Here is a 27,984-nt window from a genome sequence, read left to right on the forward strand (position 1 = left end):
GGAACAACATTTTTTTATTGAGTTTGTCCATTGCACGTCTTCAGAGACGCGTCTTTCCTTTACTCCCGATGTGAGAGGGCGAAGGACAAAGACAAATGTACCGGGTGACGCTATCGGAACTGCCCTTGTCTTGGGTTGCATTTTCTGTTTCCTTCTAATCTTTGTCCAGGGCGCAATTTTTTAAAGTATGTTCGCGTTTAGTTGGGACACCCTGTATACAAGATGTTACCCAATAAAAGGCATGCCGTGCTCTCCAAATAATAATAATAATGATTCTCGGCTTTACGTCGTGAGGCAGTCAACGTCCAGTGGTGCGCACCGCGTGTTCAACGCCTCAGGCTAAACACACTTCGCACGTTGTCAGCCATCCGACACACCAGATCAGCATACGGGTGTGCCCTGACGTACTCGTTGCACCTTTTTTCTGATAATTAGTGGCAGTCCAACGGAGAACGTTCTTCATCCACCGTTCGCGTTGCCAGTCGCACGTCGGAGTATAAATCTGTCTTATAGGTCTGTCAGCATTCTCGATGTGTCCCTGCAATGTCGGGACACCGCCGGCATGTGTCGAATATTGAGGGGTGTAACGCCGAACGACAGCCGGCCTTTTACGTATCCGTCGCTTTTCCATGTTTTCAGGCCAAGAAAACCTCCCTCGTGGTTGCGATCTTGCGCTTGCATGAGGGACAGACTGTGCTGGATGCGGCACATCCAGTGCAGGAGACAAGATGACTGCATGGAAGGAAGATGATGTGTCTGTCTCCCGTCTTGCAGATGATGCACTTGCTCAAGTCACCTGTATCAGCTTCTGTAAGAGAAGTTCGAATATTAAAGGTTAAACTGTACGGCTCTGAGTCTACGACGACTCTACTAACCGCGGTTGAGAATCCTCATTCAGCCCGCAGAATATTGTACGAACATACTACCCTTGTACATTTCAAATGAAATGGCATTTTTCAAACTGTGAGTGATTTTTGAGAAGGAGTGTGACCCAAAGAGAGAGGAGAGCACTTTCTGAAACTTTGGGGTCGTCAGGATACTGCGTTGGCTCCTCCCCTGCAGTCTTTCCTGCAAACTATAAAGTACCAACAGCACGAACAACGAAGACAGGACGATTGCTCAAGAACAACACGTTGCTTGGTGCACCGTCACGGTTTGTCTTTGATTTAAATCATGATGATGATGACATGATTTAAATTTTAAAAAATTAAATTTTAATAAAATGATTAAAAATGAAAATGATACCTTCACACCAGACATGCAACGATTGTTTAGGAAAATACATTTATTTCTGTTTAAAACGTCGTATCTTGAGTGCGTGTATGAGTGTGGTGTCATCGATGTAATGACATTAGAGACGAATGACCAACAAGCGTTGTGTGTAGCGGTTACGGCGCAACTACAAGTTGGCACCTACGGTACACGTCTTCGTGTCCGCAGCATCGGTACAAGCCCAGACATCAAGTTGTGGCAACATAATTTACTTACAATAAAAGAGGCAACTGCCTCGAGCATCGGCAACATGAGACATTTCTTTCAGTCGAGCGAGTAACGCTGAGATTCCGTACTTCTTAGTCTATACCGGAAGTTTCATGGCACAGAAAGTCAGGATTCTTCTCCCATCCATCTCGATCCAATCAGGCGATAAGGGAGCGGAAAATGCACCCTACGTGCTGACGTTGCACTCCGCTTGAGAGTGAGCGTCGGATAAAGAACAACAGATCACGCGACCAGCCACTCCATGGGAAAATAAAGACTGAGTTGTCTCGACTATGCGACATCTACCGACCCTACCACAATCTTCTAACGTGAATGATACATTGCAATTTAATGTTCTTTCTTCCAACCCCCCCCCCCCTTGCTTTCGGCCTCTCAATACTAATGTGACGCTATTGTCCCGTTAGAAGTAGAAGATAAGACGACATCCGAACTTAATAGTTCAATAATGCCAAGAGTACAAGTTCAAAATATACCACGGAAGTTTGTAGTCTCGACGAAGGTAATTCAACGGAGAACTTGGCAGTGAGGACAGGTAAGCAAGTCAGCGCACCACACAAACGTGTTGGCAGCGTCCACCACCCATAATTGAGCCTCTCTATGCAATAAGGGGATAAGTTGAAAAATCGCAAACGGAGAAAGTAAAGTAATGTCGCTGTAAAGTAATTACATCTGAGTTTCCTCGAATAACGCATATGCAAAATGTGATATACATAAGCACAGGCATGTGTCTACTCTACATGATTGTCCTGCTAGCATCGTTTTTTTGGGGTGTGACCTAGGAGGAATTGAACAAAACCCAGGAGCATGACATACGCCACCTTTCAAGGCGGAATAGCAAGCCGGCCTGCTGCCTGGCTGACCTTTCCTCCTTTATTTCTGCTTTACCTTTTTTTCTGTAAAAAGAGTTCTTTTTTTTAAGTGTAACACCGCGTGCACAGCGTGATCGCGCAGAAAAAAAAAAGACAGAAGAAAAGGTTAATGAGTCGGACATTGATGGCAGGGAAGGGTAACGGTAATGATAACGGAAACAGAAACGGTATAATACCGAAATTGGAGATGGTAACGATATAACGGAAACGCATACGACGGTCCTCGACTACCGGAAACAGAAACGGAAACGAAAATTACCGTTTGGTATTGAATTCGGGTAATGGCTATTCCTGTTGTGCGATGGAATATGAGTGACTTTCCATTTTTGTTTTTGAACTTTCATGACTCCATTCCCTGTAGTATCTGCATAGTACACGAGACCATGGAAAGAAGGCACAATGACGGATCTCGAGGGCGCATCCCTCGCTTACCTCGTCTCAGTCGCCGTAACTCCATGCCAACATCACATTATTATACTCCACCGTAGCACGACGATGAGAACGTGACGATTTTTAGTTACTTAATTCGTACTTTTTTTCGATACCTCCGTGACTATGGCAGTATTATTTACCACTGAGAGCGTCCGCTTATAAATGCGACACTGGATGAAGGTTACTCCCATCTTGAGTTGCTGGACTCCGACTGACCAAAGACATGTTCCTACATTATTGATTTTAAGACTTGCAAGATGTGCGCATCCCAACGACGCAAAATTACTTGTGTAGTGTAAAAAACCAACAAAAAAACCATATGGAATATATACGGGACCCATACATAAGATATTTTTGGACATGGGGCATATGTGTCATATGGACATATGGGTTATATAGACTATACGGGGTGCTCATATGGCTCGTATGGCCCATACGAGAATATCCATATCCAACAATCCCGTATAAACGTGTCCCGTACAATTCCCATGTGGCCCATATATCCACATGTGTGTGTAAGCCACAGCGGAATTATGAGACCGCTTATACTGGGCCCACAGAGCACAAGGTTATGTTCCACGTTGAAGTACCCACTACTGGGGTAGCGGTCGTATGACGATGCGGAGTAAAGATTATTTAGGGTGCATCCAGTGACGCATAGTGGGGTACCAAAATCCACCTACACGCTAGGCACAAAGGGGGAGGATACATTGTGAAAGCGGTACAGCGGTACATCTTAGAAAAATGTAGGTGTGTCGAGCGAATATCTTTACGCGACCATTGTGGAGAAACAACCAGGAAACTTTTCTCTGTTATCCAGTTTATTTGGCTTGTTTCATTCAAGGTCACGGTTCTAAAAGCTTGCGCTGCTATGAAGTAGATCTTGAGTTGCGTTGGTGAAGTGTACACCCTACCTGTTTCGCAGTAAACACAACTCAGTAAAGTACTTTCCAACGACCTGCAGCTTAACTTACTTTATGTCTTTGAAGATCTCAGCGATGTATGTGTTCGTTTTTCCACGTCAGGTTCGTTATAGCCCGCCTACAGGACAAATGCGATTAAAAAGAGCACGTCGAGGCCATCAAAACTATGTTACACGCGACTATGTACCTGCAACCGGAGCGGTTTTAGGAAAATGCTGCAGCCCCTCCCATGTATTGTGAGGAGTGCCAACACGGAAACCGGGAACCTGACAACCCCGAAGGTTAGAGAGCTGCGGTCAATTTTGTCACGTTTTGTACATCAAGGGGAATAGGTTAAAAAAAATAACATCGTCGGACGCGAGCTTCCGTTGGACCCCATAGTTGGCAAAAACAGCGTTGCGAACGCGTCTCCGCCCAGAATTTCCGAACCGCTAAGGACGGGACAGCGGTGTGATTTGGCCAATCATGGAACTATTCGAGACGTACTCGCACGCACATTTTGGCGTTAATCCGACAAACGCTGCTAGAGTGACGGCGCTCCTAACATGTCGTATATGCTTATGGAGGCAAAAAATTTCCACGTTTGTCGGCTACCGTGAGGATTTGTAACAAACCTTGGGCGTGCTAGTGAATGAGGAGGAACGTGGAATCCGTCACAATAAACAGCATCTCGATAGGACCATCTTAGGCCTCCATACTAGACGCACAACCCCATCAAGTGACGCCACCGTCAGTAGAAAGAGACTCACTACTGCCATGAACCACTAGGATCCCCAAGAGCCTTGAGCAGGCTATCCGTGTGTTCCAGATAAATACCTGAAGAATCGGTACTTTAGGTACGGGAACAGGTTAGAAAGCAGGAGAAATGCGTGTTAGGGTATAACTAATTGTATTCTCGGCAAGCAGCGATATCATCCAACCTGACCTAACCTATTCGTGTGTGTCACCTCACATGTCGTTCGGAGCGTGTATCTTATTTCTGCATCGTTTCCGTCCGTCCGTTACCCTTCAGACCCTCACATAGGAATGTAGCAGTGAGTTCATTTATCTGCACATTCCTCCAGGGCAGTGACACAAATTTCGTTCTCACAATCCATTTTTATAAGGTAAGTGCGTGACGCAATCAACTGTCACATTTCAAAAATGGCTTTGGCGTAATTGTAATCATAACTATGTGGCAGAATCAATGTTTCGAATTATTTGTCATATGTGATTCTTACGTCCCTCATACTATCCTAATGTGCATCATACGGCCCCACATGTGTACAACTGCTGTCACATACGAAGTCGTATGGAACCCATACTGCTGCCATATCACTTCATACGGGTGGAAGATATGTGGTATACGGTCCCATATCACTTCATACGAGGCCCACATAAGTATCATATTGACTCCATATGTATCCGTACGGTACCCATAAGTATGCCGTGTTGCCTACGTACGACTTCATATGTATAATATATGGTCCCATATGTATTAATATAGGGTCCATACGAATCTGTACGGGAGCCATACAAACTGATATAGGAACCATATGAGTCTCATACGGGATTTTTCAATAGGGACGCGTGACACCGAAGGAGCACTTGGGCAAAACAAGGTGCTAATAGAGCCGGATGGGCTTTCCGCCCGCAGCTCCGTAACAGCCGTTTTACTACCGGAAACAGTAACGGAAACGTAACGGTAACGAAAATATAGAAGAAACGAAAATGGAAACGGTAGCGAAAATACGTCCGTTATCCTTCCCTGATTGATGTTTGAGCCACGGCGACGCCAAGTTTCCTGTTTGTAGTAGAGTAGCCTATTCGACTTGTTCGTGCTGCTAAACGACCACAAAATTGAAAATTACGTCCTCGATGACAAGCATAATGATTTATTAGCTTAGTGCACGCGTTTTTTTTTAAATGTGTTTTTCTCGATTACAACGCTCGGTAGCACTGCAGACACGGTCACGTGAGCTAGGAGGACTGTGTTGTTCCGAGTGTAAGTCAAAGTTCCTTTCCGCATTGTAGCAAAGTTTAAGGTGCACCATTTGAATATATGCGTACAAAAGCGGAGGGATCTGACTGTCCGTCCCATTGACCTACATACATTTCCCATTCCTTGCCCTCCCGTAGCGGCTCAATTAATTGTAACACGGCCCTAAATTTTCTATTGCAGATACATACCGTTATGTCGATGTCATTGCAACAAAAATACACAAAAGGGGATAAGTCGACTTATCATCTTATTATATACAGAGGCTCAATTCTGAGACCCGCAGATATGTTCTGCACTGAGTGATATGGAAGAACAATTTACCTATATTTCCGGAAAACCTTTCATGTTTCACGAGAAGCCCACCCTGTAATCTGACCTATATCGTAAGTAAACACCGTTTCTGAAACGTGACAAAACGCGCGCAAACAAACGATTCCAAGCATACCAAGTAATGAAATGAATTCATTGGATACGTTGAAACACTTGAAAAGCACTACAAATGAAACACTTAAGCAATCCACAAATAATATTGATCGTTTTTCTTCATTTATGGTGCGGGATATTAAGCGTTACCCCCGGTTAACGTGCTAGTTCTTCAGTTACCGGTAACTGAATGATTAGGTAAACTGACACAGTCTTGACAACTTTACAAGACTTAATTTAGTACCAAATGACGTCATTTCAACCGGTTCTTGAGTTCGGTCCCGTATGTACCGTCGACGCCACGCTAGCCACCAAGCAGGTACCTAATCTGCATGGCCGAGCAGAAGGTTGCTAAAACATTGCCATGCTTCATTGTGTCCAGCACGAAATTTCAACACCTCGCGGACTTATATGCTGAAGATATCGACAATCATGTTCCTCCGATGTGAACAACGGAAATTGATATTCTGAGGCTGGAACACAGAATAAAGGACAACACAACACTCAGAACATTAGTTACTGTCGTGTCCAACAGATACCGCTTGCGTAGCGCTGTCGTATGAATGTGTGCGTGGGAGAGAAAGCATGTAAGACTGAAAGTGGAATGAGTGAGTGAGTGGATGTCGTTGTCTCTTCAACTGACACAATCTTGCGTGTCCTTGGGGAGATGTGTAGGCTTAGCGCAATTGGTATAGCCTTGGACCGCCAATCCAGAAGATGTGGGTTCCAGTCCTACAGCTCGCTAACCTTTTCAGTGACATCTTTCTTTCATTCTTCCTATGTATTTCCACGTTTGGTGCAGCAGAGTCACATCCGCAAGCTATCATGGTGTCTTATATGCATTGCAAATAGACGCGGTACTCACTTGGAACTTCCCTTGTTCTGACGTTTTGTGGTAAAGACACGACTTCACCTAGCGCCCTGCGTAGGTCTTGCTCCTCGAGCACGTCCACCAACCCCGTGCTGTTAAGTCTTGCGCGTATCGCTAACTCCACGATGTCCGGGTTGATGCCTTGTAAAATCAGGCGGCGGACAAGATATGATGATTTTAGGTTCACTACCAAGAACTCTGTTGCTTTGTCAGACTTGCTCCTTTCTGCAAGACTTCTCTGGAAGGCAAAATGTTGCTAAGGTTAGAACCACTTTGATACGCTTGATACACGGGTAGCATTACTGTTTTTCCAGAGGGGGACGCCTACTAGAACGGCGTTTGTGCCTATTGACACATGATAATTGAGAATCTGAGATCAGATTGCGCAGATCGATGCCCCACACGGTTCCTCCTAAATTCTCTATACTAACTTCTCTTTGTCTTACTCGTTATCACTGTCCTCTCTGTGATGTGATTCACTGATAGCCGGGTTTATTGTTGTTAGAGGCAAATTTAACATGATGTGTTTTTACCATACACACGGCAGCGACAACAGAGACATCCAGTACGAATCAGACTATGTGCAGTTCTGGGCATGTAACCACTTCGCTGAGGAAACCCAACCGACATAATTCGCCACTTGTCGTGCTCTACGGACGTCGACACTAGAGGTTGCGATCATTTTCCTAACATGTTTCTGGCGCAGGATGGGGCTGTGATCAGCGTTCCCTGCTCGCAGTGCACGCGGCGTTGGTGAGGGCGACTGTGCTTTACAGCCTTCCTATACTGCACAGGATATCAACAACATCATTAAATACCCTTCGGTCCCTGTTTGCTCGAAGCCTTCGTCGCTGCCTCGGAGTTCCAAGATTGGCTGAAACACGGCAAGTACTGGCTGAAACTGGTGAACTCCTGATTGAGGTTCTACGTCAACGTGAAACGGCTTGGTACTTCCTCTGTTTGCGTGCTCACATTCCCCGTCACCCGCTCCTCAGGAAAATTCGATGCCGCCCTGAAAGCGACCTCTATCGAGTAGCGCAGAGGCTTCACTGGCTTCATAGCTAAGGACATTACACCGCCGGAAGCCCCGTGGTCTCTGCCGGTACCGCCCACTTTTGTACGCCTTCCAAACCTTCTGGAGAGAAGAGATCAGGTCCCCCCTCAAGTCCTCCGAGCCCATTTTCATGCTCTGGTAGATGAGAAGTGTCCTACGTTTACGACAGCATATACCAATGGCGCATCCCGAAGCAACAAGTCCGCCTCAGCATTCGTCATACCATCCGAAGGCGTAGTGCACGGAGGACGCCATTCACATCCAACCTCCTCCACAGCTGCGGAACTCTATGCCATCCTTTTCTTTTTACAACACATCACTGATTTTACACAGCAGGAATGGGCAGTCTTCACGGACTCGAAATCTGCACTTCAAGCAATTGAAAATTCCGGCATACGAGGGCCATCAGCACCCCTAGTCACAGACGTGCTAATGGCTTACCACACTATCTACGCCGCAGGCCACAGGCTTGTTCTCCAGTGGGTACCAGCCCACTGTGGTGTCGTGGGGAACGAGCAGGCCGACAGCGCCGCAGAAGCAGCACTCTCGTATCGGAAACGGACCAGTATTGTTCTGCTGACAGGAGACCGCAGTTCCATTCTGCGACGCCTAGTGACACCCCTCGCGCCTCGATGTGGCCTTTACAGCTCAGTGGCGTTACCGCATGAAACAAGTTGACTCTCCCTCCTGCTGCCACTGTGATGCCACTCTTGAGGATGTGCAGCATATTCTTCTTCATTGCCCCCGCTACCAACCTTCCCGAACCGCCCTCTCCGAGTCTGTTCGTCAGCTCTCGCCCCTTCTCCCTATCGAAATTCCTTGGTCCCTGGCCCAATCCAGCCAAGCAACGATCTGCGCTCAAAGCTCTTTTGACATTTCTGGACACCATCGGACTTCGGTCGTTATTGTGAAGGGGCTCGTTATTTCATTCCCTGCATCCCCACCAGCAATGGGGTAGAGTATCGCCTCTGGCGATGAACCTCCCTTCAAAGAAAAAATAAAGTTGTTGTTGTTCCAACCGCAAATCATTCAGTGAGATCTTTATAACAAAACCACCAGGAACGGACACTATGCACAGCAGAAAAGCATGCAGAAAGTGCGTACGACAAAACAACAACGGGAAGGTGCAGTGTACAACGAAGTACAGCATTCGAAAAATATTTAGTAAATTTAGAAGAAAATAACTTAGAATGTTCAGTATGCACAGTGAAGGAGGAGCGCTTGCAGGGGGAAATGTCTACCAAATACAGGAACAGAAGGATGTAAACAAACACCCCAAAGGCAACCTGCCCCAATTCAGCTACTACGTACAATTTGTGCCTCATGCTATTAGCACGGTAGACGTTGCGATTGTACAAGCGCTTGATTCACTAGATTCCTCTAGGTTGGGCAGCTTTATCGCGGGCGGAGGGTAAATTACCTCTGCCAGTGTATTGCTGTGCTCCCGTCTGATGTTCTCGATAGTCTCATCACCAAGCTGCAGAATGACGTAAGGACAGTCTCTGTACCACCTGGCGTGTTCAAATAATGGGTCGTCCTCGTCGCTCCAACTGCAAAGGGAGTTGCCGCACTGAAAGCAGGTTGTTCGATCTTGAGCACCTGCGCGGAGAGAAGAACGTGATCACGCAAAGTATAAGAACCACGTAAGCACCTTTGTAATCAGGTCATGTGGAATCGCTTCCAGTGTCAAGATTCATTCTGTCAGTTTGTCGGTTTGAAATGCAGGTTTCTCATGGTTATGATACATTTTTTCGAACAATTCGTTCGTAGTTCGACACAGAGGAACATTGCCGACAAGCAACAGACTATTCACGACTAGCCCTTTGTGCCCTATGGTCAGAATCGCTAGTGACGTGTATTTTGAGAGACCGAGAGAATGCATTTTGAGTATACAGACCTGACCATAAGCATTGATCATAAGCGTACAATGACTTTGCCTCCGTGAAGACTACACTCTTAACTCCGTACCCTTTAGTAAAGGGTAAAAAATCGCAATATTTTACCCTCTATTTCAGAAGCTACCAGGTACCCTCTGAGCGACCCCTTTTATAAAAGTTACAAGGAAACCCACTAATTAGAGGTTACGGCCTTCAATCCAGCACCTGCCCGTAAAGGGTACGCCAACGCGCGGCTTTTTATACAGGATGTTCATTTTTATTCGCAACAGAGTAGCGCTCATTTGGCAGGTGGGTTATGTGAATTTTTGCTAATTAATCGGTCCGTAGTTACAGACACATGCGTCAGGAAATGTCGGAGATGTTTGTAACTACGGATGGGTTAATTTGCGAAAATTAACGTAACCCACCTGTCAAATGAGCGCTGGTGTGATGCGAATAAAAACAAACACCCCGTGCGTGGGATATGGACAGACATTTACAGAACACACCAAGGTACCAAAATGAACCCGCAGAAAAGGAGATCTTGAACATATGTATATTACAAAAACAGAAGTCTGTCGAGAGGTGACACATTGTGCACAAGTGCGATTCTGATGTGAGGAGGAACCATGGTCGCTTTACCATGTATGTGGAAAAAAGAACTATCTTCTAAGTGAGAAGCAATGCATAAAAGTGCGAGGAAGCTAGCGAGTCAAAACAACTGACCTATGTTTGCTAAGCTGAACACACCCAACGAAATGGAGAATTGCAGCAGAAAAAAATTTATTCCACATTCGTGTTGCAGAGGCGAGCGCAAATGGCAATACAGTATTACATAAAACGCACACAACCTTGAGGAATATGAGTGTACAGTAACGCAGGAGACACTACATTACTGCGTTATCAGCGTTGGAGGCGCTCTGGGGCGAGTTTGTGAGGTACTGCATTGCGCTGGTGACGGTATATGTGAACCTGCATGTGGGATCCTGGGAACAAAAGTTTGGGCAATGAGAGTAACAATTACGGAACCATTCAAATCGGTACAAAGCACAAGGTACAAAGAAGCATAAATGCAGGAAGGCGTTCACTCCGCGATTGAGTCTTAGAATATCGTAAGAATACAACGAGTAGGAAGCTGCGAATTATATATCTTGATGCATATCTCCGCAGCTCGCAAAATGCACGCCGGTGTATTGACTTGGCGACCAAGTAAGAGCAGAAAAGTAGCAAGCGTAAGTGGCGTTCATATGCAGGACCGCAAAACGCTTGCCATAATCACAACAAACATGCGCTAAGAGCTCTTGCTATCAAAATAACGCACGTACCTAGCACAAAACGTACACTTACCCAGTGTATGAAGTGTGTGAATTAGGGCTGCGGTGGTGACGTTCGTTTTCGGTTATATATTCTTTGCAATCTTCGCACTCACTACACTTTCCCCTGAGAACACCGAAAATATCCTTGTTTGCTAGAGACATCGAGCTTTTCCGTTGTTCCTGACGATACTATGATAAACGCGAGGAAAACCACTGATTAAAACAGATTACACTTGTTAACGGACGGACGACGAGCGTTAAGCGTTTCAAGGCAACCGCTCTCAGTGTGGATAGACATAGACCAGGCTCGGCTACGCAGCGAAATCGGAAATCTTGGTGGTTGCGGCATTGACAATGGTTTTCCACCCTTTAGAAAGAAACATACTATCAGTATTCCAGACTGCGAGCTTATAATCTGTGTTCATACAGCATTGATAACATGTTGTCGACGTATAGATGACACTGAAACAGATAAAAAATAACAGCGTAGATTCTCAACTGTCGTCTCGAATGGGAGGCTGAAACGCGGCAGTATGCTGAAAAATAGAAGGAAAACAAACGATAAGAACATCAACGATAAGAAACTAACAAAGAAATTATCGTTGGAGATTTCGCTTAGAAGTTACAGTGCCGGAGTAGAGGGTACATTTATAAGTTACAACAAGCTGTTTTTGTTTTTTCCGAGATGTAACTTCTATTCGTGTTGTAAAGACATGACCTTGGTCGCTTTTAACCTCTAAATATACGTTACAGTGGTGTAACCTATAAGAAATCTCGAAATCTACGTCTATATAGAAGTTACATGTTTCTAAAAGTTACAATAAAAGGTACGGGTTTAAGAGTGTACCCTGAGCGTGTTGCGTGAGGACATCATCTCTGCCTCCACAATTCGCTTACGCTTCACTGTTTCTAAATGTTCCACTCTGACAAAGGTGTGGAACGCACAACGCAACCGTCACAACTCCACTGCTTGGCAACTGAGTTTGTTTTCTTTCTTCTTGTTGTGTCTTCCGAGCTTAAGTGATACGCCTCTGCAAGGCGGCCGCCGCTCAGGCAGCTGATCTTTGTCGGAGGCGTGCAATCATTTGTCGCTATCGTATGACTTTTCTAGAGAGGAAATGCCGCCAAACTGTCACAATCCAACGTCTCTTCCTGCAGCGAAGTTAAAATCGCACAAAAGCTATTCCAGTAATTCGCATGAAACTCTTTGGTACCATGGTCTGTGGTCGAGGAGCAATAAAATGCGACCATGGCTTCGAAATAGGCGGTGTGCAGCGCCCACATAGCCGCTGCTTCTCGTTCCCCTGCCGGCGAAATTGCGCAAATGCTTCGGGAGACATCCAGCACTAGCAGGCGGCCCTGCGCCCGTTTTCATCGATGTTTCTTGCAACGTTCTCGCAGGATTCCTTTATATTAGATATAACGCGAGTAATCTTTATCATATAACTCGCGTGTCGTTGTTGGCATTCAGGCATACCGCCTCAACAGCTTGGCATGCAGCGTGTTGTAGCTCTCCCGATGTAATTTGTCAAAATTCCTGAACCCGTGAGAAATTGTTTCTTTTTCAGCAACAATCCTCGGTTTTCGCGAATATCGTGCTTGCTGTGTTCATTTTACTTATTTCCAGGTTCGTGCGCATACTCGTTGGGATGTCCATGATTATTACAAAAGGTAAAAGGCTGTTTAGTTCCCCTTCCGATTTATATTGATAAAGTAGAAAATATATGCTTACAATGAAAATATGATTGGATGGCGCCCGAACTTGATTGGATCTCTCAGAAAGGAAGACTGCACTTGTGTCTAGAGGGCGTAGACCACACAAGAATGTGAGACCCTTGAGTTATATGCTCAAAACGCCTTTTAGATACGCTACTGCAGATTGTTCTAATGTCACGCGTTAATTGAACTAATGCGATTAACTCAGCTAGAAAAAAATCCTTCCACAATGCATTCACTTCACGCGAAAGTGAAGTGCAGCGTGCGTGCGAAACTTACTCAAGCGGTAATTTTCATATGTAAAAATTTCGCAGATGCAATGCAAAAGTGGCAGTGTTCGTGTTGCAGTGGTACAGGGTGGTGAAGAAAAACGATATGACGAAACGAAAAAATGGCTAGGAAGCAAGCGAGCTGGTGAAGATGATGCATGATGTAAAACCCCGAGACTAGGGAACACGAAGGGACAGACACAAACACGAAGTCTCAAACACAGCTAAAAAATTTTACCTCACAAACTGGAAATATATACACAACAGAGGAAGAAAAACAACCAGATGAAGACAAAAAGGGGTCAGCTCGGGAGAAAGAGCAGTCTGTTCAAGGCCGGACCGAGGATTACGGATGGGTTGCTGGCACAGTTCGCGCAAGAGGTTATGCATAGGGTCTCTCTCAAAAGCCTTTTGTGAGGGTCCACTTCGGAAGCGTTCACAATTCATCCCATAGAGGAAAGCAATCTGAGCATCATTCCAAATGTTTGGCAATTTCGGAGCTAGAAGCTTTATTTTTTTTACTTTTAATGAATGATTTCTCAAGCGATCATTTAAGCAACGTTTTTTCTTGCCAATATATAACAGAAACCACAAGCTAGGGGGATCCGGTAAACAACGTCTGAACAACACGGGACATTGCTCAGGTGATTCTTGCGAGTAACTCCAGGTTTCGCGAACGGCGTGAGGTGGTCAAGACGGAAGTTGTTCTTGAAAACAAGACTGACTTGAAATTTCTTCGCAACGGCCAACAAGTTGTGAGTCACTTTTTGGAAGTAACGTGTGGTTTTACCTTACTTCCACAAAGTGTTTCCTAAGCATCTGAATATGTTGCATGTACTTTCAACTATGCAGGAATTACGAACCGGGAAATTCTCAAATGGTACATGGAGGCATCGGTTGACGAAACAAAACAGGTTGATTACCAGTGTAGAAGAATCCAGCTTTTGCCATTCTTTCTGTGTTTCCCTTCGCAGTTGCAGGATAACGGCCGAACGAGAACACTCTGTTTTCCAACGACGCGTACGTCACATGTATGGGCCTGGTGTGCAGCACAGCATACTCCTTCACGCGATTTCCATGCGATTCTGGACGTGCGAGGTATGAGTACTTCTTTCCACAGACGTCTTCTGAACGGTGGGCTAGTTCAGGTCTCATCTCAGAGGCAGCATCCACCATGACAGTGCCTGTCCCAAGACGAAAGATATGTGAATGCATGATACTCCAGAACTACCGCATACAGCTATTTGCATCATCGGCATAACATTGGATCGCTCGATATATTGATGGGGGGGGTTACGTTGCGGACTGAATATCGACGAAGGTATAAACACGCACCGTTGATAATTGCTCTGCGAAATTTCGCCCATAATTCACCCCTCGAGGTTTTAGTCACGAGCCAACTACGACCGAAACGGCTCACACGGGAGTTTCGAGTCCGACACCCATGCTAGGCATATGTGTTTCACAGTAGTCAGGCAACAGACATTCCCTTTGTCACGTTACGTTGCAGCAGCATTGCCAAATGTGTTGGCACAGCTCAAATATTTTTGGGCCGTAAACTATCCCGAACACATTGTTAAAGGTTTGCTGAACACAATACATGCCTTTAGGGAATTTTTATACCATAAATTCTTCGAGGTTAAAGTGCGCGATTTTGCAACCACGCACGGTTCAAACCCCCTCCTCATTGCACATCCACGTTCCTCCTCTCCTCTCCTCCTCCTGCTCCTTGCTCCTCCTAATTCTTGTCTTCTGTTAACGGCATTGACGCGTGTTATCGGTGCCTCCCTACATTGAGTTTGCAAGCGACTTTCACCAAGAAGCGTAAGCCAATTATGGTAGCACTGCGGTTCACGGTGGTGTCATAAAGCCCAAGCGATGGCATGCTCATGGTTTTCCAATGATACTCTTTTACGTAGTGGTGAAGGAGCCAGGACGAACAAATGTGCAAGCGTACAATTCTACAAACAGGGTAGTTGTCACGTGAGACGCTTAGCGCATATTCTTCTCTCCCGAAACAGTAAAGTTGTGGGTAGTTTGAAAAGCATGATCTGTGTGTTCAACGTTGGTGGTCTACGTGTATGCGGTGAAGGCACCTTGGGAAAATGGTAAATGGGTACTAACACACCCAACTCCATGTGCAATCGCCCACTGTGCATCGTCGCCACATGAACAAGGTCGGTATGGTTCTGTACGTCGCCTATACTTGGTCACAAAAAAAGAGTTCACGTGCGGAATGTAAAACTTCGGTCGTGCTTTCACAAACATCTTTTTGGTGCAAAAAAGGAAAAGACGAAACCAGAATAAGTCGTTTGATAGTCCCTTTAGCAGTAGACTATATGCGTTAATATAAAAAATGAGCCAGCGAGCACTCTATACAATGAAAAGAGGAAGTAACTGAAAAGGCTAGCCAGCTGTAGAGCACGGACGCACACCTTCTATATTGACGTGGAGGGCTCCATTGGTTCACGGCTCTACCAATTGAGCTAAGCTAACACAACTCCCCTAGCCCTTCCAAGGTTTGCTTCATTTGCATGGACAAACACATCCACTCACTCACTCACTCATTTCACTTTCACTCTTGCATGTTTTCTCACACACGCACACATTCATACGACACGACGACGCAAGCGGCATCTGTTGAACACGACGGATATTGACATATGAAACGTGGTGATGTAAACCTATGAATGCGTGCGTAAGCGAGAAAACATGTAAGAGTGAAAGTGAAATGAGTGAGCGAGTGGATGTGTTTGTCCCTTCAAATCACACAACCTTGGAAGTCGTGAAGTGTTTTGGTAGCCCAGTTGTAGTTGGTTAGCTCAATTGGTACAGCCCTCGACCGCTAACACAGAAGGTGTATGTTCGAGTCCTACAGCCGGCTAACCTTTCAGAGTGACTTCACTCTTTGATGGGTCCTAGGCAGTTGATACTTGTACGTGGTGTTGTCGTTTCTTCTGTGTTCCAGGCTCAGAGCATCCATTTTCATCGCAGCCTATACAGACAGAACTTCCCAAAGGTACGCTCAGAGATCCTTCTATCGCCGTCGAAAGTTGATGGCTGTGATTTACGCTTTGCACTGGGTCACTTTACAGCTCACAACAACGCCCTAATGTTCGTGTTATGTTTGTCAGAGTAGGAAACGTATCTTACTCGATGTGGGGCTTCCAGCAGAATTGCTCGAGGACACAGAGTCTTGGTTGTCTTCTTCAGAAAGAATAAAGGACCAGTTAGTATATCGTACTCCCAAAGGTTCGCAGGAACAACATATCATGGACTAATGCTCGTCGATTTCACACAATATACAGGCTGTATCACGCAAAACGAGCCAAAGTTGTAAAACAGTGGCACGTCGCACGTCAAAAGACGGACTGCATTGTGTTACCATCGGTGTGAGGATACTCAAACTATTTCTGTTTTGTAATGAATTAATTAAGTGAAATTAATTAGTCAATTTTTTAATCATAAGGACTAGAGCCAAATTGTGAATGAGAAAGCTGTAGAAAGACGCGTCTCCGAAGATGCACAATGAGCAAAATAAAGAAAAAAAGGGTGTTTCTTCACGAACTTTTGCGGACAATCTATCGAACCCATTTTTGTTCAGAAAACGACTACGGTATCAGGTGACCGAGGGGACCACATGTTCCCTTAACTCTTGCAGTTAAAAAGTTTATTGGAAGTTAATTTTGACACAGCCTCAGGACTTGATTGGAGCCCTCTTAAGGAGTACCCTTCAGCATATGTCATATTGCAACTAACTTCATCTCGAAAAAAAGTGATATAACTATTTAAAATATATATATACTCGCATTTAGCTGGGACATCCTGTATGCACAGAAAACATACGCTCTTTCAAAGTTTTCAAATACACATTGCCGTTAACGCTACAGTGCAGGTTGATCGTCAAAAGGGATGGCGCCGCTGAAGCATTAACAAGCATTAAAGTGACTGCTGCATCCGTCGCGGTTAGAGTCACTAAATAAGGGTATAGAATATCGCTTTCCCTTTCTCTGCAGAAGCCGCCGTTCAGTGTCCGCAATTGGGCCGGCCGTACCACGTGGTTTCTCTTTCTAAGAACGCGTCGCCCATGTTGAGTACCCTCCATCCAAAACCTGTTTCCTCGGTTGCGAGCTGCTCGACTGCGCGCAGTTCTACTGCGGAGAAGGGGGAGATTAGCGTCCCATGGCTAGGCGACGCAGTCGCTCCGGACTCAAGATGGCGGTCTTGCTCGCCGACGTGGCTCAGTGTCGCGACTTTGCTCTCTATTTAGTGACCCAGTCGCAGGTCGATTCCGAAACTGTAGCGCTCTTTTACTCATCGTTCATTACCGACGATAACCCTGAAAGTCTCACGCAAATTTCTGGAGTAGTTCCTGTGCAGTTTTATGTGATGCGTAGTAAGAGCAGACGGCAGTTGTTGAGAGTATCCCGGAATTCCCTTTCTGGAAATTGGAGAAAACATCACACGGCCAAAACCAATCAGCCCTTTGGGCGGACGAGTCTACACAGTAAACTTTTTACAGTTTTTGGTGTAAACGGCTTTTCCCGTGGCGCACATATTTTGGTGTTGCCTTTACACCCGAATGAAGGGTGTTGTCTGAACCACACTTTAAATAGGTGTCTTCCTCATAAAACACTCTCATAATGGGTGTTTACCAACAAAAACACCGGTCAAAGGGGAGCATTGTATTGAAAATACCTTTCAGGATGGAATTGTTTTGTGACAAATACTGCCTCAAAAATGGTTAGTGTAATACAAGCTCCAACGACAGCATACCAACGCATACAGTTCGATGTTCTTGAGTCTACGGCAACCACCACCTTGAACACGGCAGACTTCCAGCCGTGGTTTCATCGTACAACCAAACCCGGAGCGCAATGCGTCACAGGCACGGCTTGTTAGGTACTGTAGGCGTGAGTGCCGAAGCTTGAAGAGGTCAATGCGTCAATGCGTCAAGGCGTGAAGAGAAGAATAGATGTCACGTTCGGTAGCCTCTATTGACGTATCGGATGGATCGTATACTGATATACAATTTGTTTGGGGCACGTTCGTTAAGTGTAGTAGCGGAAAAGGTCTGTAACGGTGACGGGAATTCGTCTTTGCAATTAAAACGTACGCCTGCAACGTGTCAAGGATACCATTTAAATTCCTGATATCCTTTTCTGCTAAATACTGTGTTTCTGACTCAAGTTATCGTTTGTAATGTCATTAACTGCTGAGTGGAGCTGCGAAACCAGTATAATTTTCCTTTGACCAATTAAAACGCCGTTTTAAAAACCATATTCCCAGTTCAAATGGGGTGTAAGAAAGCTTATAGGACGTAAACACCTATTTGAACACCTCGCTTTACACACTAAATGATCGTCACGGGAAAAAAGGTGGTGTATGTCGATATTCCACCTTTAGTAATGCTCTTTTTACACCATTTGCTACAGTTGACGGGATAGAAAGGGTGTTTCTATGATAATACGCCTGTATTGAGCGAATACAGGCGTAAAATGATTCACTCTGTAACCAAGAAGCGGCTTGAGGGGCGTTTGGTCAGTGGCCGGAAGCTCAGCGGAAAGCGCCGCTTGCAGAACAACGCCGCCACTGGCGGAAATACGCGGAAGAGCTGCTTCAGATTCCTTGCTCCTGATTGGCCTTAAGAATATTAATGTGAGTGTTCTTCATGTTGACTGGGTGATAATCATCCGATGGCTGAGAGGTGACCAGTCGTGCTAGTACGCGCCTCTTTGCTTTTGCTCGTGTCGTCCCTAAGGTTGCCCTCGCAGAAGCTAAAGAGTACTTGGGTTGTTTTGAATGCTTCCCCTTTAACGCTGATTCACAACTCTGGGGTTACGGCTGCGCTTGCCTGTTACGGCCACTAACAGCGAATCATGGCAACCGAACATCATTTGTATGGAACGACGGCACACGTAAGGCGCTGTAGGCAGCCGTAAATGCAGTAATCTGAATCAGCCTTCAGATTGTGGCGAAGTACAATGAACGGCCAATGTGAGCACGGAATGGCTGATGCAGCTGGTCATCGCAACAATGGAAAGGTGGAGGACATCACAAGAAATTTCTTGCGCGTCCAGAGGTTATAGAACTCATTCTTTTGGAAGTCGGCATTCCTTCTTCTGATATGCAGACGAAGATTACAGTATAGTTCATCTACACATGTTTTCATATGCAATAGTCCCTTTAAAATTTGTCAATGGTATATTGTGTTCGCAGGCTGTGGATAACTCTATTGTGATGTTAACGATGACGCTTCTAGCAGCAGCGGGGTCTTACCTACACAAAACACATCCGTAGGGTATAAAATAGGCAGTAGAATTCGTATCACTGCGTCATAAGGCATGGTGTGGTAAAGAGCCTCGCGCAATAAAGGTGTACGTCAGTAACTGGTGGCTGACCAGCATCTCATCTACATCAAACAACATATTTGTTTTCTACATTTTTCTTTTGTAAGGGATCTTGTTGCGCGCAATATTTGGACACACAGCTCACATTATGGTCTATAGTTGGCCTACCTAGTCGGGATTATAAGGATACCACGTTACCTTGAGACGTTTCTTCCATGGGCTCGCCTCTATCCATAGCATAGATGAAAAGCGTGCAATCAGTCTTTCGCCTTAAAGGGAGAAATGAGCTGTTCGATCAAGTCGTACGAAAATCTAAAACTCTGTAGTTCTTTAGCAGTCGAGTACAGAAATTTACAGAAGTACATAACTTTAAATGCACCGTAAAACAGCCTGAGAAACATGTTAAGTTGACAAGCGTAGTTTAGTAGGCTCTTGAACTCGACTGGCAGAACCAACACAGTAAGCTGCAAGTGTGTCAGAATGCTTAATATTGTTAATTTGATAGCAATATTGATGGAAAGCGGCTTGGTTGCGATATCGTGCGGTAAATACTTCTCAGTTTATCAAGCGACAGTGATCTATGTCTTCGACTGACTTCTTGCTAGTGATGGTTACGCAGCATCTTTGATTCACCCGGAAATAACGTTGGCGCTGTCCAAACGGATCCGACGCAAGATTAACATGGTCAAGAATTGGAAGGTGAATAGGGAATGACGCAGCGCAGCTCGCTCCTAGCCTGCGATAGTCTACACTTTATGGGTGATTCATTGTTACGTGGCACACACACACACGCACATATATATATATATATATATATATATATATATACTTCGGGCCGTTATATAAACTTCGTGGCCGTTTGATAATGCTTTTACCTCACCCTATACTATATATATATATATATATATATATATATATAGTATAGGGTGAGGTAAAAGCATTATCAAACGGCCACGAAGTTTTACAGAAGTTCAAAAAAACACGCGGAAACAGATTTTAGGGAAATTACAAATACTAGTTTATTACATAGGGAGACATTAAAAAGTAAAATGGGCAAGGGGTCGACGTTTCGACAGTGGCACTGTCTTCGTCAGGACTAAAGATTTTAATTATTGTGAATTATTAATTTTTGTGAATTATTATCCTGCATCATACTTCACTGGCTTGCAATGTGGCATTGAAGAGTGCTCAGTCACCCTCCCCGGTGTATCTCACTCGCAGAGCGACCCCTGGTTTGCCAATTCCGAACGATGCGCACCTACCCAGAGCTGACGAGCCGCAAACACGGCGAAACACGTGTCCTCTGGTGCTGTCGCATCGTTGCATGAGTATCTGTTTTTCTGCGTGCTCAGTCACACTCCCAGGTGTATATCGCTCGCTGAGCGACCCCTGGTTTGCGAATTCCGAACGATGCGCAGCTACCCAGAGCTGACGAGCTGCAAACACGGAGAAACACGTGTCCTCTGGTGCTGTCGCATTGTTCCATGAGTATATATATACAGTCAACCCTCGATTTATGAACACCCTCAGTTCCCCGAAAAATCGTTCATAAATCGAGGGATTCATAAATCGAAAATTCCGTTAAGTGAGTACTATCGAGCAAATGGAACAGTATTTCCGAGTTGGTATTGTGTTTATAATGCAATATATTGTGTAATTTTGCTTTCGACCATGCCTTCTGCTGTATCAATCTCACAAAGCACAGATGCTAGCGCATTCACACTCTGTTTATTATGCAATACTAAATAGTTTAATTTGGCTTTGGACCATGCCTTCCGCTGTGTCAATCTTGGAAAGAGGAGATGTCAGCACACTCGCACTCAACTGGTCTCGGATTTCCTCTGGGGTTTTTAACCTACGTTTATTAATCTCAGGGTGACAGCGGACACCGTATTCATGAATTGAGGTCAGGAACACTTCTGCAAAAACCCGTTTGTTGTTCGGATTTCGAGGGGTTAAGAAGCGATGGTGCAATACCTGGAAAACGTTTTGTCTGTTCAGGCGTCATTCATAAGACCACGAATAATCCCTTTGAAGGTTTTTGTTGGCCTCTGAACGACCCGTTCATAAATTGAGGGCAAAAACGCTGGGCAACTCCTAGTTGGTTCCCAGAAACTCCATTCATTATTCGAATATCGAGGTTCATAAAACGAGGGAAAAATGCATGTTAAAAGTTTGGTTCCTCGTGCTAGTGTTCATAAAACGAGGGAATTTCTGAATAGGGAATAGGGAATAGTTGAAATAAATGGGAGACAGAAGACGAAAGTAGGGGAAGTAACAAAAAGGGGTTTATTAAAACTTCAAAATTATAAAAGTTAGGGAGGATGTCTACGTTACGGCGGAAGAAAAGAGCTAAATGTGGCCACGAGGCTGATAAGGGGCTTGAGAATGACGTGGTCGGTTGGGGGAAATTCCAGCCACCTGGCGGTTGTCAATTGGGGAAATTCCAGAGCGCTTTTGTGTCAGGTCCAGGAGTGGGGTCATCGTCCTTGTGGGTCAGTGGGTATTTTGATCTGGCTGAAACGAGAAAAGCCAACAGGGTCTTATCTAGGTTCTTAAACTTCTTATTGTTGACAGCATGCCAGGGTCCTCGTTAATGGCCGATCGGTATTTGTAAATTAGGTAAGATTCCCGTTGTTCCCGGGAGCGGTCGGAGGTAAAGTTCGATTGGAGAATGTTACCAAGAAACCTAACCTTCCAGTCTCACGTCATTTCAAACAACCAGAACATTCAATCAACGAAGCCTCAGTTTTTATTCTCCAATCGAACTTTACCTCCGACCGCTCCCGGGAACAACGGGAATCTTACCTAATTTACAAATTCCGATCCCCATTAACGAGGGCCTTGGCATGCTGTCAACAATAAGAAGTTTAACAACCTAGATAAGACCCTGTTGCCTTTTCTCGTTTCAGCCAGATCAAAATCCCCACTGACTCACAAGGACGATGACCCCACTCCTGGACCTGACACAAAAGCGCTCTGGAATTTCCCCAATTGACAACGGCCAGGTGGCGGGAATTTCCCCCAACCGACCACGTCGTTCTCAAGCCCCTTATCAGCCTCGCGGCCACATTTAGCTCTTTTGTCCCGAAGAAGGCGGAGCTTCCGCCGTAACGTAGACATCCTCCCTAACTTTTATAATTTTTAAGTTTTAATAAACCCCTTTTTTGTTACTTCCCCTACTTTCGTCGTCTGTCTCCCATTTATTTCAACTATATATATATACTCATGGAACGATGCGACAGCACCAGAGGACACGTGTTTCTCCGTCTTTGCAGCTCGTCAGCTCTGGGTAGCTGCGCATCGTTCGGAATTCGCAAACCAGGGGTCGCTCAGCGACCGATATACACCTGGGAGTGTGGCACTCCTCAATGCCACAGTGCAAGCCAGTCAATTATAATGAGAAAAAAAAACATTAAAGAAACAAGTAAATGACACTAGACTGTCTGAAATTCAAAATTACAGATTAACATGGCTTCTATGGCTGCACGCAGAGAAACAGATACTCATGCAACGATGCGACAGCACCAGAGGCCACGTGTTTCGCCGTGTTTGCGGCTCGTCAGCTCTGGGTAGGTGCGCATCGTTCGGAATTGGCAAACCAGGGGTCGCTCAGCGAGTGATATACACCAGGGAGGGTGACTATACACCAGGTGTATATCGCTCGCTGAGCGACCCCTGGATTCATTAAACATATCTTAGGGAAGTTAGGAACACTTGTTTATTTAATAGGCAGACATTAATAATTAAATGATAAAGGGTCGACTTTTCGACAGTGCCACTGTCGAAACGTCGACCCTTTCTCACTCAACTTTTTATTTATGCCTTTTATATATACTCTCGAACGAAGGCTAGACCATGATTTCATTTTTCAGTTACTCGAAGTCTGCGTGCGGATATTGCAGTGTCAGTACGTAATTTGAATTTGTAGAGGAGGTGGTGTCCTTCTACATGAGTCCTGAGCGGCGGTGATGGAATGTCCCAACGGGCAGATGGTTTTGGCCTCGCGTTAGGACGGTGCCGGTAGTACTGGCTGCCGTGCGCTGAGGCTCGCGGTATTAGAGACGCGTCGTCGTCGTCGTCCACGGGCCGCCACATCTTCATTGGTCGTATTGTTGTCATCGGTCGGTTGTATTGTTATTTAACTATACCCGACTGATATATCGTTATACAGGGTGTCCCAGAAGACGTGTCATTGAATTATAATAATAAAAAAAAACTACGCCACCTAGAGCCATGCGGTCAACGGCAATTGTTCTAACTAGATTTTTGCCACCTCGTGTATCGTCAGTCTAATTATGTAAATATTTTCAAACTGAACCCGAAAATTTGCCATGTAAAGGTTACTTTTTACCTCACCAATATAAAAAGCGTGCCGAATTCACTCAAATTTATGATAATTCACGGTGATATTCACGAGCTATGCCATCGGAAAAAATAGGCGAACATTATGCTTTTCGGAGCAGCGGATCGCGCGATGACTTTTTGAGCGCAATCGCTCGCAGTCCGACGAAAGCCAGCCCACAGGTGATAGTAGAAAAAGTGACAGTTCCCGAAATTGGGAGAGGGAAAGCGCGATCCTAGCGAAAGTCTGACCCGATAAGCCATACCTGTGTTCTCTCTTTCAGCGATGCCGTCGTGGGCAATGTTTCCAACCTCCTTTCGTCGTACTGAAAAAGATTGCGCTGAAAAATTCATCGCGCGCTATGCTGTGGGAGCCCAGTAGAGCCTGATGTTCGGTTATTTATTTCTGATGGGTTAGCTATTGAATATACTTATCAATTCTCATTAATTTTAGTAAATTAGACACGCTCTTCACAATGGTGGGGTAAAAAAGTGACTTTACTTGGTAAATTTCGGACTTAAGCTCTCAAAAAGTTACGTAATTAAACTTACGTTATACGACATTCACGTCAGGAGGTGGCAAAAACCTAGTAAGAGCAAATGCTGTTGACCACATGACTCTCGCGGTGGTGTAGTTTTTTTTATATTATAATTCAATGACACGTTTCCTTGGACACCCTGTTTACAGGGTGTTTCACGAAAATCCCCCGGCTGAATAATTTGTGAACAGGGGGCGCCATCGAAGAAATTTCTTTTGGTAGAGATTCCTGGGACATCGACCATGAACTCAGTAGCGAGCGGATAATTTGCATACGCTCACTAAATAAATAAACATGCTAACTTTTAACTTTTACTTCGCACGCTCACGCAACTTCTATTTTTAAGTATCGAGACTTTCGGCGAAAAATATTCCAAAGAAAAAAAAAACACATCGACACTTCGTGATTTTTTCGAGTAATTAATAGGTTTCGGTTTGCATATTTTTTGCGCGGAGCAGTGCACCAATGGGCTCTTTGGATCAGCTATCCGGCTGTAAATTTCGTGTTCATCCGCCTGGTTGACACACACGGGGTTGACGGAAGATTCGGAACAGTCGCAAGGGAGGCTTTGATATTCCTTCTCAAAGCGAATGGTAAAGGGCGCTGGCGGTTCTGTCGTTCCGTAGGTGAGATAGCGTGCTCTTATCATGGATGATGACGAATGCGCCTCGAGCGCTGTGAACAAGTGGGGTACACTGTTAAGAATTGGCTACACCCCATAGCACGCCCCTAGCCAACCATCATACCGAACGACAACGTTCTCGCTCGATTTGTTGAAAACGGTATGCGGGGCTTTTGACATAATTGACATAATTGGCAGTACAAAAAAAGCGTACACCGCCCATTTTTTCTTTGAATATTTTTCGCCGAAGGTCCCGATGCGTAAAACAGAAGTTCCGTAAGCGTTCGAAGTAAAAGTTAGCACGTTTATTTAATTAGTGAGCGTATGCAAATGAGGCCCTCGCTACTGAGTTCATGCTCGATGTCCCAGGCATCTCTACCAAAAAGAAATTTCTTCGATGGCTCCCCCTGTTCACGAATTATTCAGCCGGGCGATTTTCGTGAAACACGTACCCTGTATATTTTACAAACGTAGCAGAAAAAAGGGTTCGCTCTTTCCGTGTATCACCGGCAGGAACTCCTTTCGCGAAAGTGTCCTTTGTAGGGTGACTGAATACTAGCTCCCTGTGTGTATGCCCATGGAGCTAGTATTGATGCATCCCATTCTTTAGTCGGTGCAACCGTCCCCTAATGGAAGCGAATTCACCTCACAATCCCTCTCACCTTGTTGTGTGGCGGTATTAGCGGAAGCTCCTGCTACTACAGATGCCCTCCTACAAGGTGTCTATTCCTACGTGCCTCAGCCAAGTCGCAGCTTCCTTCGCACCGCGTTCATTGCAGGGATCGGAACCGGAACTGAAGCCAAACCGAAAACCGAAAAAAAAAAAAAAAACGTTATTTTGTGTCGCACCCGTACCGAACCGAACCCCAACAGTTTTTTTGCTTGTCCTGAACCGAACGGAAAATGAACAAAAAAAAAATGATACGGCTACCGATTCGGTAATCACTTCACAGGTGAAATAATTGTACCACCGACCGACCTTTCTTTGTTTATTTATTTATTTTTTGTATTATGTCAGATGCGAGTACAAGTTTGTGACTTTTGTGACGTCATTTTTTTTTTTTTAGTCGGAGCAAACGATGGCACTGACTGGATTCTGCATAAAGGCACTTCGCTTTTTGTTTTCCGCAGAAGACCACGAGAGTACAATGCAGTAAAAGTAAGTAATTAATCAATGTGTTTATTACTTGTCTTGTGTTTTCACCTGAAACTGTTATCTCACACTCTTACAACCGTGTACGGTGAGGGTAAGCTCGCTTTCATGGAGCAAAATTACTGCCGAAATACCCGCTAAACCAGGACCGAAAAAAGTAACGGTTCCAACCCCTGTAAACGTCCCGACGGCTGACTGCTTTTCTTTTTGGGGATAGGTTTTAAGAAATACCGGTTCCGATCCCTGGTTGTTTGGACAACACAATCGGGACAGGGGCAGTTCGCGCACATGGCGTGCTTTCATGATTAGATGCGCGGGTGGAGACGTACCCTTGCCATTTTGCGCCGATTCATACGAAGCAAACAGAAACTTCCAAACTGACACATTTATTCATGTTTTAATTGCAAACGGCGCAGTGGATGAATCTCGTTCCTTCATTATTTTATTATTCTGAGGATCACATAATCTTTCTGATCACGAAGATGATGGAATCCGTATGGACCCCGAAAAGTGATTTTATTTTTTTTTTTCAACTGCTGTGCATGCCTGTGTCCCTATTTACCACATAAACGTGATTATTCCCTGCATTCGGAACATTTTTAAACAGATAAGCATATGCAAAGCTGATGCTCAATATATCTTGCCAGATTGGAGATGAAATAATTCACTTACAACATGCTGCGAATGACTCACCTCTGAAAGTCCACTTCCTGTCAAGACAACAGTAAAGTTGACGTAACCCAACGACTGCACAAGTGACCGTTGGGTACCACCCGCTTTTGTACGAATAAGTCACAAAGGCTCACACAGCTTCACGTTATTGTGTGATAGCGAACTGTTGGAAGCGAGCTGCTTCAAGTGCCGGGAAGATTGCCAGAACGCTTTCATCAGTCCCTCATGTCATACCCCTTTATCAGATTACCGATAGTGTAGTCGATTAGGAAGTAACAGTTCACTCTCAAATTCGTAACATCTTATAAGGGCCACTTTATTGCATCGCTGTGTCACCTGCACTAAACGGCACGACATTACTCGCATTTTGAGGGATACACTGTAGCGTACTCTAGCCCTGTAGGATGTGCCGCACACAGTTGCATGCAGCAGCACGGTAAACGACCCAATGTGCCATGTAGCGTACCCGCGTGACAGGTTGTGTATCCAGTGTGAGAGCTTGTAGGGAATTTTAATTAATCGTTTCGGCCAAGCGGTTCACGAACGGCATCGTTTGTGACCACTGGGTAGACGATGCGTCTTCTAGTTGAGCCCTCGGGAAAGGGTTAAGAAAACATTTGATAGACGAATATTCGCTAAGACTCCCCCGTGCTGCAAAACTGGGAGGGCGTCGCTGGAATAGTTCGCGAGACCGCGATTTCGCGAACCTGTGTAGAAACGGACGGATGTGGAAATCGCGGGTTCCGGGCTGCATGACACTCCCGGAAGTGTCATCAAGCCTCTACATGCACCCAGGCTTATGTAGGTTTGTTATGAACTGTAATCCCGCGAGAATGACATAAATGCTCGTTTTTGTGTAAGCAGGTTCCGGGAGGGGGCTGGGGTTAAGCGGTCGGCCCCCGAAGCGTCAGTCCATACAGTGAATTTCCCTTTCTCACCCTTTATGCGCTACAACCTCCTCCCCCCAAGCCTACAATCCAAAGTGATACAATATGTGAATAAGCTATTGATGTTGAAGTGGTGGTATCTTTGAGAAGAACGAATTTCTGAAACGAAGACAGTTAATAAGTAGG

The 27,984-nt window shown here is 45.1% G+C and overlaps 1 protein-coding gene across 4 annotated transcripts; it reads right to left on the reverse strand.

Moving 5' to 3' along the window:
* On the reverse strand, positions 1-27,106 carry LOC135371550 (baculoviral IAP repeat-containing protein 3-like). Of its 4 annotated transcripts, XM_064605543.1 has the most exons (8): positions 26,933-27,106; positions 25,749-25,880; positions 19,780-19,850; positions 16,385-16,438; positions 14,155-14,415; positions 9,474-9,652; positions 6,994-7,237; positions 1-808 (listed from the first exon to the last, which is right to left on the reverse strand). In XM_064605543.1, the coding sequence occupies exons 3-8, from the start codon at positions 19,814-19,816 to the stop codon at positions 636-638; spliced, it is 948 nt and encodes a 315-aa protein (XP_064461613.1). In that variant the 5' UTR covers positions 19,817-19,850; positions 25,749-25,880; positions 26,933-27,106; the 3' UTR covers positions 1-635. The 4 variants fall into 4 exon arrangements, with proteins under 4 accessions (XP_064461613.1, XP_064461612.1, XP_064461614.1 ...); XM_064605542.1 differs by lacking the exon at positions 25,749-25,880; XM_064605545.1 differs by lacking the exons at positions 1-808; positions 25,749-25,880 and adding an exon at positions 3,784-3,842.
* Between the last annotated feature and the right edge of the window lie 878 nt (positions 27,107-27,984).

Source organism: Ornithodoros turicata, unplaced genomic scaffold, assembly GCF_037126465.1.
Source record: "Ornithodoros turicata isolate Travis unplaced genomic scaffold, ASM3712646v1 Chromosome110, whole genome shotgun sequence".
Taxonomy (NCBI): Eukaryota; Metazoa; Arthropoda; class Arachnida; order Ixodida; family Argasidae; genus Ornithodoros; species Ornithodoros turicata.

Excerpts from the sequence above, each read along its gene's own strand:
- LOC135371550 (XM_064605542.1), bottom strand. The coding sequence starts at position 19,816 with ATGGATAGAGGCGAGCCCATGGAAGAAACGTCTCAAG. Across the intron at positions 14,416-16,384 it reads TGCTGGAAGCCCCACATCGA|GCACTGTCATGGTGGATGCT; the intron begins GTAAGATACGTT and ends GTCTTGGGACAG. Across the intron at positions 9,653-14,154 it reads AGCTGGATTCTTCTACACTG|GTGCTCAAGATCGAACAACC; the intron begins GTAATCAACCTG and ends CTCTCCGCGCAG.